The following is a 14093-nucleotide window of genomic DNA, read 5'->3' on the forward strand; positions in this document are numbered from 1 at the left end:
GGTGACTTGTTTTTATTGGTTTATGACACAAAATACAACCACAACCACAACCACCCTGCGCACACGCCCACCACCACCAATACACGTGCGACCAACACCACTGTCCACCATACACACGCCACCACAAGCCTGCCTTTCAAAATCTTTACTTAATTGTTCCACGGCTAACTCTCAATACAGAAACCGTCCACCATACACATGCCACCACAAGCCTGCTTTCAAAATCTTTACTTATTATGACATCTGTAATAAGTTAGTACGGCCACCGGCTCCTGAAAATTTTGGCCATGAGGAGATATGAAGAAGGCACTTCTTTTTCTCCTTGGTGGTGCTCCTCACAAGCAATTCATGATGGAATGAAGGAAGAATACAAAATACCCATTAACTTCATTGTTTATTGTAGGAGGAGCCTTGGTGAGATACCAAGCTTGATTAACATTACATGTTATTTGAAAGAATCTCCAATGGCATATTTACTGTTCTGCAAAGTGTTAACGTTACCATCTGCAAATGATGCTACTGGTTAGCCTACTTGTTCAACCATTAGAATTGTCCCCATGAAGCATGCAACACTATGTCTCTAATAGTGAATAGCATTGTTATCATGCATATACTATTCATTATCCAGATTTGTTTATATACCAAAGCTGAATCTGCTTTAGCAATTTTCACTGTTGAAAGTTTGATTGAAGAAAGTAGGGTAAACGTTCCATTGGTTAAAAAAATTTCACTTGAATTAATTTGTTTGTGCTGTGGATATGTGATTTAACTAGTTCATGTATCACTTCTGTTTCAGTTCCTTGATGATATTGGAATATGTAGCTATTGGTGAGTTTGACAAGATGGATTTAATTCATATGAGTCTGCAGTTCATGAATTAACAGACCGGTAGACTGAGCGCATTGCAAAGAACTGCAGTTTTTGCTGCTGCAAATCCTGCCTGGGTACCACCCTAATCTGTAGGTCTCTTTGGGTTAGTATAAAAGTACTGACAGGTCTCTTTAGGGGTCATGACCATGTCAGATGCGCATCTGCCCTTGGAATCTTGGATGCACACATCTACTCATCAAACACAGCAGTGATGTTACATGCATACACAACACAGTTTTAGCATAAATTTCACTAGGCGAGGTAACTGGGAGTAAGCTCTTCACATAACCAAACTGTAGCATCAGAATATTGCCGTTCTCGAAAGACTTCAACGGCTGCACAAAGCCGTTGAAGTCTTTCTTCACCCAAATATCCATCAACTTTTGGTTGAGAAGAAATCGTGAATAGTTTAGTCCGGTTACTCCATAATCTTTCTTCACCCAAATATCCAGATAGACCTTGTCCTTGTCAACAATTAAGCAAAGGGATCCTTCAAAGCCACACAGTCTTACCTCAGAATGACGTGCATCCACAGGTTTGGGTGGCGGCACTTGTTGAAACGTCTCATTGCTTAAATCAAAAGAAAGAATAACCCAACGGTAATTAATAATTTCCAGTACTCCACGGCAATGCTAACCAATGGATAGTTTCATTAGGAAGCACTCCATGTATTCCAGAAACGGGACGTGAAGGGGTAAAATTCTTTAATTCTCTCCAACACCTGAACCACCACGAACATTCCTCATCATAACCAACTTATAATCACCAACCTTCGAGTCAGACAAACTAACAGGTACCAAAATCTACGACCCAAATACTAATTAGCCCAGATCTCATAAATATAAAATACGCGATATTTCTAAGCATCATTCTTCATTTCTTCTCTCCATATCTCTCTGCCTGGTGTCCCTTTCACTCTCTCCCTCTCCTCACTCAAAAGAGAAAAATCATGTCAGAAGCTTCTGATTTACAGTGCTAAGCCTCTCTCAATTTAATGATATTTTGATGACTCAAAGAACTACTGACGGCAATGACAATGTCGATTCTGCTGATACGAATCAGACGATGCCTAAGGAGATTAAACGCTTTTTGCAAGTCCGATGAGAAATTGTAACTGCACATGTTAATTGTTCACTTGATTTTATTAGTTTCTGACACCTTAACATACTACTAACACCACATCACACAACCACAACTGCCCACCAGCAGCACACACGACCATCACCAACATCCACCATAAACACACGTGCGACCAACACCGCCGTCCACCTTACACATGCCACCACAAACATTACCTTACCAACCGATCTTAAAACATAAAAATTATTCCCAATTATATATTGGCCAACTCCCAATATATACATAATATTTCTTGTATCAGTAAGTTTGTTAATCTACAGGAAGAAATTACCAGGAGACGAGGAGGAGCAAATTCCTAGGTTAGCGGAGGATGGTGACATCTGTAAAAAAGTTAGTACAGTCACCGACTCCTGAAAATTTTGGCTCATGAAAATTTTGGCCATGAGGATGGTGACATCTGTAAAGAAGACACTTCTTTTTTTCCTTGGTGGTGCTCCTCACACGCAATTTGTAGGAGTGAGATATCGCACATGTTAGTAAGTATGCGAATTGAAGACTATATAACTTAAACGAGGGAGATCGCACACAGCAAGGTTGAGATGACGTAATGGATGATGTCAGCAAAGTCACGAGTAAAGTGTGAAGACTGTGCGAGAACGAGTGATTGTACATGAGCGAGTGTATCACATAGAGATTCCGAAAATAAAGGATCTCTTAGCTGTCATCCACTATGTAAGATCTTATATAAAGAGGAGAGGTTATTACTTGTGAGGCGGTTCTTTTAGTGAGTATTAGACAAGAAATAGGGAGAGAGAAAATAAATGTAGGAGCAAGTAAGATTGTTGTAATACTTGTATCCATCTTGTGAACCGACTTAAGTCTTGATAATCAATGAAGAGTTTAATGATGATTACCTAATATTGATTATAGTTATAGTGGAATGTGGTTGTGAGGAAACTTGCAACTACATTTTTGGCGCCAGAAACAGTTTTGGGTGATAAATCCTGTTAGTAAATCCATTGAATCTTGGAAAAAGTAAGATCTGAAAATTGTGGAGAAAACTTTGAATTCTTTGAAACTAAAGATGGTGAGAATCGGATCTACTGTTGAGCAAGGAACAACGGCTAGAAGGAGCAATAGAATCGCAGAAAGAAGAAGACTTACAAATCTTGATCACCAAGAGGAAAGAATAGAAGAAACTCAAGAAAATGAACTCCAACATGAACCTCAGCCCGAACAAGAGCGGAACAATGATATTAATTATGATAGAGTGAGTGTTCATACTTCGCAAACAAGTTCTACTGGAGAAGAAACATAAATGACTGGAATACCAGGAAGAATTGATGGAAATGAAGAAGATATGACAATTGCCGAACTTAGACAAAGATTGATTGCAGAACAGAGAAGAGATGACGAAGAGCGTGCGAATTTGATTCGTCAAAATGATGATCTGAGAGAAGAAAATCTTAGGTTACATGAACAGAGATCAAGAAGTGCTACAAGGTCAAGCAGAATTTCATCAAAACAAAGTCAATCTAACCGTGAAAATGATAGGCAAAGACATCGCATGGAAGTTATTGAAGAAAATTCGCAAGAAAATAACAATTCACAGGATCAACAGGAGAGAAGACGTACAATTCAAGATCGAGGAACTAAACGATATGAACATCCACGTGAGCTTCTTCGTCGCACACATTATAATCTTGAAAGAGAGGAAGATGATCCACGACAAGAGCAGATGATGTTACATGGAAGAGAAATGGCGAGGAAACAGTATGAGCGCGAAGAGGAGATTACACGTGCGAGAGATGAAATAAATAGACAGAAAAGAAGAGAAGAAATTGAAAAGAGAGAATTGCAGGAAGCGTTATGTCAAAACAATCATGACAATAGATTAAGACGACGCGAACATTACCGCATGGATGATACAGAACAAAGAAGAAATGAAGAAGAGAGGTATGATAGAGTGCATAATGATATGAACATTGAGAGAGAAAGATGTAGGCGAAGAAGAGAAAAAGCTGAAGAATGCGAAATACAAGAGGCAGTACGTCAGAATAATCATGAGAATAGACTGAGGCAAGCAAGATTACCAATGCAAGAAGATTTAGATCAAACCTTAAGTGAAGAAATTTTGAGAGAAATGGCAGAATTAAGAGAAATGATGACTACACGAAGAAATGGTGGAAGGAGACAATTAGAAGAAGCGGTAGAAGAAGCTGGAAAAACTCCTTTTACAAGACAAATCCAAAGGGAAGCAATACCGTCCAAGTGCAACTTACCAGTGTTTACTAGTATATTTGATGGAAGTGCTTGTGCAATACAACATGTGAAAGCCTACACCCGATCTCTATTGCAATGGGAAAATAATGATGCAGTCATGTGTAAATATTTTGGTGCGAGCTTGGCGGGAGAAGCTTTGAAATGGTTTGAATGGCTACCAGTAGAATCAATTGGGTCATTTCACCATTTACAGAACGTCTTTTTAGGACAATACATCAGCAATAATATGTCAAGACCAGGGATTGAGACAACATTCGGACTTCGCAGAATAACAAATGAGACTTTGCGTCATCTAACAACACGCTGGAGAACCATGTGTAGTGAAATGGGAAGACGAGTAGATGAGCGACACCTTATTCTTGCATTTATCAATGCTCTCTGTGCTACAGATTTATTGTATACACAAATCTTTCGGATAAAGGATGCGATAACAATGTCAGAATTGTGCGAATTTCAAGAAGAGTACATAGCACTTGAAGAGAAACAAAGAGATATGGAGTCGTACCCAGTTGCAATACCAGATGCGAAGGCTGGAAATGCAAGTTTACTTCCAAGATTGACAAATACTGTTGCGAGTACATCGCAAGGGAATCAAGGAAGGAATGTTGCAGAAATGAAACAAAAACTGGTAGCCATGGGTAGTGCAGATCAAGCAGAGTTTGAAAAGCAATATCAAAATCGCGGAGGTACTGATACGATTCAACTAGGAAATTCTGGAGGTCCACAAACACATTATAATAAAAAAAAACTGGAAGAATAGTGTGGGAGCAGATAAATTTTCCAAAGTTGAATACCACAGTGGATAAGATATGGGAAGTTGCCATCCTAATGGAAGATATTCCAGAACCACATAATGCAGGAGACGAACCTCCACCAGGGAGGAGGAGTAAAGAATTTTGTGTATATCATAGATTTCGCGGTCGCACAACAAGTAACTGCAGAAATGTAAGGAAAATCATATTAAGGATGATTGAACAAGGAAAGTTGAACCATTTCTTAGCACAACCAAAGAATTTGCCACCACCACCACCAAGGGGAAATGAGTATAAAGCGGATAATGGAAAGAATGTACATATAATTGAAGTAGGTGCGAAAGCGAAGAAATTGTATTGTAATTCGATTATACATTCATTCAAGAATATAGAATATTTCCATGATAATATCTTAAGTCGGGTGTATGCGAGAGATGTTGAAGGCAAAGAGATCCTAAATCTTGTGAAAGTATCACACCATTAAAAGAGTGGCAAAAACAAGTTATCTCATTCAGTGCAGAAGAAACACCAGGCGGAAGAGAATCACATGAATGTCCATTGGTGGTAAGATTAGGAATTAATCCAAGACGAAAGTAGAGGATGATGAAGAGGATGAAGCAAACACTTGGGAGATAAATAGAATACCTATAGACCCTAGAAGATCTGTTGACATCCTCTTTTATTCTACATGCAAAGTTATGGGTGGAAGAGATGATGAATTAATTCCTTCAACATATAAAATTTATGGGTTTAATGGAACTGCGAACAAGCCAAAAGAAGACGTTACAATGAGAATTCTTCTTCGTAACTTTCCAACGGAGATTGTATTCTGTGTTGTGGATGTCGAATCACCTTACAATGCTCTGATTGGAAGGTCATGGTTGCACAGTATCTTGGGGGTGGATTCGACATTTCATCAGTGTATAAAATTTCCTTTACCTAAAGGTGTTGGTATAATAAGAGGGGATACGATTGCAAGCAGAAACTGTCAAGAAATTGACATTGATAAGTGCGAAGAAAGAGAAAGTAAACGAAGGAATTGGAGACAACATATCGCAGAGAGTCAAAGAGATGAAAAGTTAATGGTAGATGCAGTATATGAAGTTGCGAAAACAAATGAGCAGAATACTGGGGCAGAATCTTCTGCGAATAACAGTGCTAAGCGAATCAGAAATATTGCTTCTACAGAAGAAGGAAGCACACAGGGGCAAAAGTTCTATTTTTAAGACAAAAACAAAGGATATTAAGAACCTCGCATAGAAGAGAATGAAAGAATATGCAAACTAATATTCTGCAAAACATTTGCAAGCTTAAGGAGATTCAGAAATTCAAGAGAAAAAATGAGTGGTATGAGGAATGCACATGCTATTCTTTATGCGAAACAAAAACAATAAAAAATCTTTGTACTAGAGTTGTGAAAACTCAAATATTGGAAATAAAATGAAAAATTCAAATATCATAAAGTGATATTACATCAAGAAAATAAGACCTTAAAATAAGGCAACAAAAATAATATTTATTATCAGATAGACTAGGAATCTGAATATGGCGTGCAACCTAGTTCGCATAAATACAAGAGGCAGAAAAGTAAGACCTATCGCACGTCATAGTCGGAGAAACCTAGAAAGCATGACTCAAGGGAAAGAAACATCGACCCTGGAACTTGAGTTATGGAGATTTGGGGTGAGAATAAACGAAAATCCCCATCCGGGAGAGGTACCTTAAATTTTCAGTTTAAGGTAATAATCTTAGATTGAGAGACTAAGGTGAGAAAGTCTCTCTCTAGGAGTGCAGAAACTCGATCAGGGCGCCGAGGTACACGGTTGAGTCAAGACTTTCCGGGGCATCTGGAACGTACCTTTCCACTCTTGACAAGTCCTGACTATGATGCACTCGGTCCGAAGATACCCACTTAGGGTGTAGTCTTGTAACTTAATAGTTACAAGACTGCCAAATCAACTGGTTGTTGAATTACCGGATGGGATGATCCATAACCTTAACCCGGTAGAGGTAAGCTTCCTTGAAGGGGCAACCAGGGGGAAGATAAGGACGGCACCCTCCGTTAGGGAGCTGAATTGTGTCAAAAGACGTAAATGTCATGAGACTTTTTACTCATGCGAGTAATAAGACTTGTCATATTTATGCGATAAAACCTGAAGAGGAAATAATACAAGAAAAAGATAAGACGAGATTAATGGGTCGATACACTATGGTGTAAAGACAGCCTGCAATCTCATCGCTCAGAAATACGGAAACATAAGACCTTTACATAGGAAGGCAAAATAAGACCTAAGAGAAAAAATTATTGAAGTTAATGCGATAATGTTCGCACAAGAATAAGTTTATGATAAATGATATAAATCATACCCGGCCTATCATGATGCGTCAATTAACAAGAGGAAAGAATGAGAATGCAAAGGAAATGTTAATTTCCCCATTTAATAGTCTTATGGACATGCGAGAAATAATATTTTCAGCATGAACACGAAGTAAAGAAGATATGCATTAAAAGGATGAAAGTTAATATCTTCAAGATACACAGAAAGAAGGAAGAATTTACAACAAAGGAATTTGTAACAAGAAAAAAATGAAGGATTAATCTTCATTTCCTTCATCTTATCGCTTAGCATCAAAATCACTAACTTCTTCTTCAGAATCTTCATCGTCTCCATCACTGATTATAATATTAGAAATAGGTACATTTTCAGGAATCTCTGGAACCTTATACTTCGAGACAGGGATATTATTCTCTAGACTGACTCGTTTAACAGCAGGTATACGAGCGCGATTAGCGTCATTGCTGTTGTTTGAAACCATACGGGTCCAGTTTTCCTTAAATTGATGGTACCTGAAGTTGCATTTAGAAGATTCTTCTTCTTTAGCAGTTAAGCGAGTTTCTAAATCTCTAATTCTCTCAAGATAATCCTTCTCCTTCACTGCGAAATATGAGCAAGCAAGTTAAAACGACGTAAGATGTTATTCTTGAAGTATGAACAAGCATTAAAGAACAACAAATGACCTTCGTAATTGGAAAAAATGTCTGCGACCAATGCGGAATGCTCAGTCTGAAGGCTCACATTAACACCTAAATTATTCCTAGGATTATTCAGAACACTAGCAGCCCAACTAAATTCAGCTTCACTCTCTATAAGCAGTTTAGATCGAATTGAATTTCTATCTTCAATGAGTGTGTTCCTTTCGCTCAAAGCTGAATCACGTTCGTTCTTAACTTCAATAAGGATTCTTGGAACTATTCTAGTGCTTTCGCACCATTAAGAGTGATCTCATCTTTTTCAGTAATAAGTTTATTCCTCTTCGCTTCCAATACTCGAACTGTTTCTCTACTTTCATAAAGACGGTGTTTAAAGCTATTGAATGAGGTTAATGCATTTCTATGGCTTTGCCTAAGGGTAGTGTATTTCAACCTTAATTCTTCCAAGTTAAGGTTCTCAAATCCTTGAGTGGGATAATTATTTAGGGAAGAATTGAGATTCTCTAAGAGAATTTCAACATCAGGGAGATTAGCTGCTTCATCTGAAAGGTTATACAAGTCTGCTAACATAATAAAGTAATAAGTACGAATTATCGCATAAAAGAAGAAGAATGAAGAAAATGATACTTACATACCAATAAGTTCATTATTTCTTTCTGGAGTCTGGCGAATCAGCTCAGAATTAGTTGAGTTCTCATCTTTAAGTTTGGCATTCTTATTTTTCATCTTGAGAATCTTCCTTTCATAATCCATGGAAATTGCATAAGACAAACGAGCTCCCTGCGAGAGAGCAAAAGAAGCATTATGAGTAAAGGGAGGGGATACTAAGGAAAAGTTAAAAATAAAGTTGCGAATATTATCATAGCGTTAAGTGTAAATTGGAGATCTGGGTTTATCGTAGAGGTAATTCCACGAAGAGATGGATCCTCCAAGTTAGGAATGATACATACATTTGAGACTATCTTAAAGGCATGATCCAACCCTTCATGATCAACAGTAGTCAGCATATCCCAAGAAAAAAGGTTTGATAATTCTTTCACATAAGAATCAATTAATGAATCTTCTTCAGGAGCGAGAATGTCATCATTAGTAGATTCCGAACTTGAGTAAGAACCATATATTTTGCGCTTCCTAGAGAGATCATCCATGGACGAAGTCGTTTTGGATGAAGACTTAGACTTAGACACGGTTTTCTTCAGAATATTCTTACCCTTGCCCGAAGTCTTATCACCCAAAGATTTAACCTACGCGAATAACCAAGATAAGAAACAGAGGCAACAATATTGTTAAAATTAAAAAGGATGTTTCTTACTTTCTTATTATGCGAAGGTGATGCATTGTGTGAAATTTTGGCCTTCTTAGTAGCCTGCAAAGGAAAAATACAAGAAAATAAGAAATTAAAAGAAAGATATGCGGACTGAGAATACTTATGCGAAAATTACATACCACTTTCTTTGTCTCACTCTCGGAAAATGCGAACTTCCAAGGTTGATAAGAAGAAAGATTATCGGGAAGCGGAAGATCAGAACCATCCCCAGCTTTACCAGAAATGTAGGGACCTTCTAAAATAGTGGGACAATTAAGCCAACTTGAATCATTAGATCTGCGAGCACTTTTATGGGATTTGTCATTCCAGTCAACGTCTCGCATGATTCTGTTATCTTCAGCAATTACGTCTTTTCTTTTTAAGCGAACGGCCCATTTGGTTGAATTACTTTTCATAAGCCCAACATAATAATGGTTGAAGAAAGTATCAAGAGTATATTCAGTGGGATCAATAACTTTATCGCGATACCATTTGTTTCGGACCTCATAAGGGTAAGAGGACTCTAATCCAGCTGCGCGACGAGAATATTCTAATGCTATTCCAGTCGCATCACCACTCAGTTGAAATATTCCCCGTGTGAATCTCTCATCAGCAAGAATTTTATAGAAAAGAGGAATTTCAGGGTTATACAGGGGAATTGGAAGAACTTGAAGTTTTTCTAATGAAACAATGACTCTATGATTACTCCAGTGTTCAGAGTTGATCAAATCAAAATTAAGTTTGGAGGAATAATCAGTTGATGGAGGAAGAGAAAGTGTATAACCTTTCGAATGAAGTTCGTCCTTTAATTTGGTAAATTCTGTCTCCATCTTTTTACCAGCAGGAGCCATTAAAGAATGGGAATGGAGGTTATTTGATAAAGCACAGTAGCAGAGAAGACGAAGAAGAGTAAAAGAAATAAAAAAAAATGAAAAAGAAGATAAAGGAAAATATATAGGAAAAGTGTGTCCCGTTTTTTAAAATTTCTTCTCATTAATGCAGAAAATGAATGGATAGAAACAAGCGGTTAAAAAGACGTGTCCAAAAATGGATGGTTAAACAGACACGCGTAAACAAGGGAAGACGGAATTCCGAAAAATTTTTGGCAAAGCAAAATGGGAAAAGACAAGCATATGCGATAATATAGGGTGGGAGTTTCTCATATCGCTCACCCTGTAGAATAAGCGAAATGAGAAGAGGCAGAATGTAGGAGTGAGATATTACACATGTTAGTAAGTATGAGAATTGAAGACTATATAACTTAAACGAGGGAGATCGCACACAGCAAGGTTGAGATGACGTAATGGATGATGTCAACAAAGTCACGAGTAAAGTGTGAAGATCTGTGCGAAGTATGGTCTGTGCGAGAACGAGTGATTGTACATGAGCGAGTGTATCGCATAGAGATTCCGAAAATAAAGGATCTCTTAGCTGTCATCCACTATGTAAGATCTTATATAAAGAGGAGAGGTTATTACTTGTGAGGCGGTTCTTTTAGTGAGTATTAGACAAGAAATAGGGAGAGAGAAAATAAATGTAGGAGCAAGTAAGATTGTTGTAATACTTGTATCCATCTTGTAAACCGATTTAAGTCTTGATAATCAATGAAGAGTTTAATGATGATTACCTAATATTGATTATAGTTATAGTGGAATGTGGTTGTGAGGAAACTTGCAACTACACAATTAATTGACGATGGAATGAAGGCGGAACACAAAATACCCATTAAATTCTTATTGTAGGAGGAGCCCTGGTGAGATACCCAACTTAATTAACATTACATGTTATTTGAAAGAATCTCCAATGGCATATTTACTGTTTTGCAAAGTGTTAACGTTACCATCTGCAAATGATGGTTAGCCTACTTGTTCAACAATTAGAATTGTCCCCAAGAAGCACGCAACACTAAGTCTCTATTAGTGAATAGCATTGTTATCATGCATGTAATATTCATTATTCATAAAAACTTCACTTGAATTAATTTGTTTGTGCTGTGGATAAGTAATTTAACTAGTTCATGTGTCATTTCTGTTTCAGTTCCTTGTTGATATTGGAATATGTGCTATTGGTGAGTTTGACAAGATGGATTTAGTTCAGATGAATCTGCAGTTAATGAAGTAACAGAACGGCTTACTGTGAGCATTGCAAAGGCTGTATCATGACTTCCCTGAACACAAGAACTGGGATTTTTTCCGCCAGCGGTTTATTAGTATTACTAAGAAGTCACATTCAGAATATACAAAAATAATTACTAGGAAATATTGCATATCTAATAATGTGTTCTAATTTTGTTTTTTTTTTAGCAATTAGTGCATCTCCTTGTCCTGCTCGTATAGCATCTGCATCTTGTTTCCATGTTAGTGCTTCCCAGGTTGTCGTAGCATATACCTGAGGTAACTGAGACTATGCTCCTCGGATACATCTCTGTTGGAGAAAATGAGTTTTTAACTACCAAGGGTTTCGTCATTCAGTTTGGTGATACTGTGATTCCTAAGGTTAGGGCTTCGAACCCTTTTCTTTGTTTCTTTTCAATTGTTGTTCGAATTGTTTTGTTTACCAGTTTTGATTTGATTAAAAAATGGCAGCAGGAAGACATTGGGGTTATCGTGATAATGAATTTAGGGATCGTGAATCTGATCTTAAAATTGGTGGGAAAAGGCAATTTCTTAGTTGTTCAGGTGAAGGATATGATCGTGATCAAAGAAGACGGAGTCAAATTCGGGGTGAAAGGGATAGGATTTCTACAAACTCGAGCAATTTGGGTATTAATGGGAAAATTGGGGTTTGGGGTAACGATGCCGGAATTGGGGTTAAGAAGCGGAAGTTTTCTCCTATTTTGTGGGACAAAGAAGAGAAGAAGAAGGAGGTGAGTAATTCGATTAAAACTAGAGTTGTTCCCAAGACTTCTAGGGTTTCCTCGGTATCTCCAGTAAAATCTGGATATAAAGAAGACAAGGAGGTGAGTAATTTGAGGGAAAAGAGAGCTGTTTCTAAGAATTTTAGGGGTTCTCCTCCTGCAGTGAAACCTAGAGATGTACTCTTAGACAGGGTTTTGAAGGAACCTTCCATCAAAGTTGTTCTCATGCTGATTCTGTTGCATCACCTTATTCAGCTGGATCTACTGTAAAGGAAACACACTCAATGTCATATTCTCCAGAGCAGCTTAGGAGTGATGATTGCGAACGTGGGGTTTCACGGTGGAGGCTACCACCTGGAGAAAAGTACCCTACTCCAGAAGTTGGGGAATTCATAAGGGAAGGATCAGGAACTAAATCATCGGGTTCTGATGAATGTTTGGCTGGGTCAGTTAGCAGTAGTGGTGACTACTCTGACCATCTGTTGGTTAACACAGACTTTGTAGATATCAATAAGGATGGTAGTGCAGACTATTCTGATACTGACTCAGATGGGGAAATTTGTAGGGGTAAACGCATAAAGAAGAATATAAATATGCTTGAAGGGTGTAGGAGTGTTCATGAGTTTGAGAGGCTCAATAGAATAGGTGAAGGTACATACGGTGTTGTCTTTAGAGCTAGGGATAAGAAAACCGGAGGAGAAGTTGTAGCCTTGAAGAAAGTAAAGATGGAGAAAGAAAGAGAAGGTTTTCCTATGACTGCTCTAAGGGAAATTCTTTTATCTACAGATCACCCATCAGTTGTTGAGGTTAAGGAAGTTGTTATGGATGGCCTTGATAGTATTTTTATGGTTATGGAGTACATGGAGCATGACCTGAAGAGCATAATGGAGACAAAGAGACAGCCTTTTAGTCAGAGTGAAGTTAAATGTCTCATGTTGCAGTTGTTGGAGGGTGTTGAGTATCTTCATGATAATTGGGTACTTCACAGGGATTTGAAGACTTCTAATATTCTTATGAACAATCAGGGTGAGCTGAAGATCGGTGACTTTGGAATGTCTCGCCTATATGGAAGCCCATTGAAGCAATATACCCAACTGGTTGTTACTCTATGGTACAGAGCACCTGAGCTTTTATTAGGGGCAAAACAATACTCAACAGCAATTGATATGTGGTCGTTGGGTTGTATAATGGCTGAGCTATTATCCAAGGAACCCCTATTTAATGGAAAAACTGAAGTTGATCAGCTTGACAAGATTTTCAAAACCCTTGGTACTCCAAGTGAGGCGATTTGGCCAGGTTTTTCTGAACTGCCCGGTGCCAAGGTCAAATTTGCCAAGCAACAGTATAACTTACTGCGCAAGAAATTCCCACCCACAGCTTTCACTGGATCACCAGTTCTTTCGGATGCTGGATTTGATTTGTTGAACCGGCTTTTAACATACGACCCTGCAAAGAGGATTACTGCTGAAGAGGCTGTTAACCATGAGTGGTTTCGCGAGGTTCCTCTTCCCATGTCAAGAGATTTGATGCCAACCTTTCCAGCTAAACATGCACAAGACAGGCGGGTAAGAAGAGTCATGAAAGTCCAGATCCATTGGAGGAGCAGCGAAGAAGGGAGTTGCAACAGAAGAGATTAGGCACCAGTGGTCTTTTTGGCAGTGAGTTGTAGCTGTATTCACGAAATGTACTCATTCCTGCTTGCATGCAAGGCATGTCATAAATACTTTATGTTTGGGGAATTACTGAATCTTGTGTGTATGTATTAAGATTTCGATTTTGACCGCTTGACACTGTATAAATATCTTTCACTTAAATGAATAATCTGGGTGATTTTTCTGTTTAAAAAAAAAACCATTGTATTATGGATATATTGACAAACGAGGGTGCAGCGGGTGGGGCAAACAATACATGTTCCAACCCATGTGACATACGCGTATACCACGCATCAAGTCA

General features: G+C 38.2%; 1 protein-coding gene across 1 annotated transcript; it reads left to right on the forward strand.

The window, feature by feature from the left end:
- The first annotated feature begins 11840 nt into the window (after window positions 1-11840).
- On the forward strand, window positions 11841-13856 carry LOC113360766 (cyclin-dependent kinase G-1-like). The gene is made up of 2 exons (XM_026604231.1): window positions 11841-12288; window positions 12396-13856. The coding sequence occupies exons 1-2, from the start codon at window positions 11862-11864 to the stop codon at window positions 13775-13777; spliced, it is 1809 nt and encodes a 602-aa protein (XP_026460016.1). The 5' UTR covers window positions 11841-11861; the 3' UTR covers window positions 13778-13856.
- The last annotated feature ends 237 nt before the right edge of the window (window positions 13857-14093 follow it).

Source organism: Papaver somniferum, chromosome 3 (assembly GCF_003573695.1).
Source record: "Papaver somniferum cultivar HN1 chromosome 3, ASM357369v1, whole genome shotgun sequence".
NCBI classification, from domain to species: domain Eukaryota; kingdom Viridiplantae; phylum Streptophyta; class Magnoliopsida; order Ranunculales; family Papaveraceae; genus Papaver; species Papaver somniferum.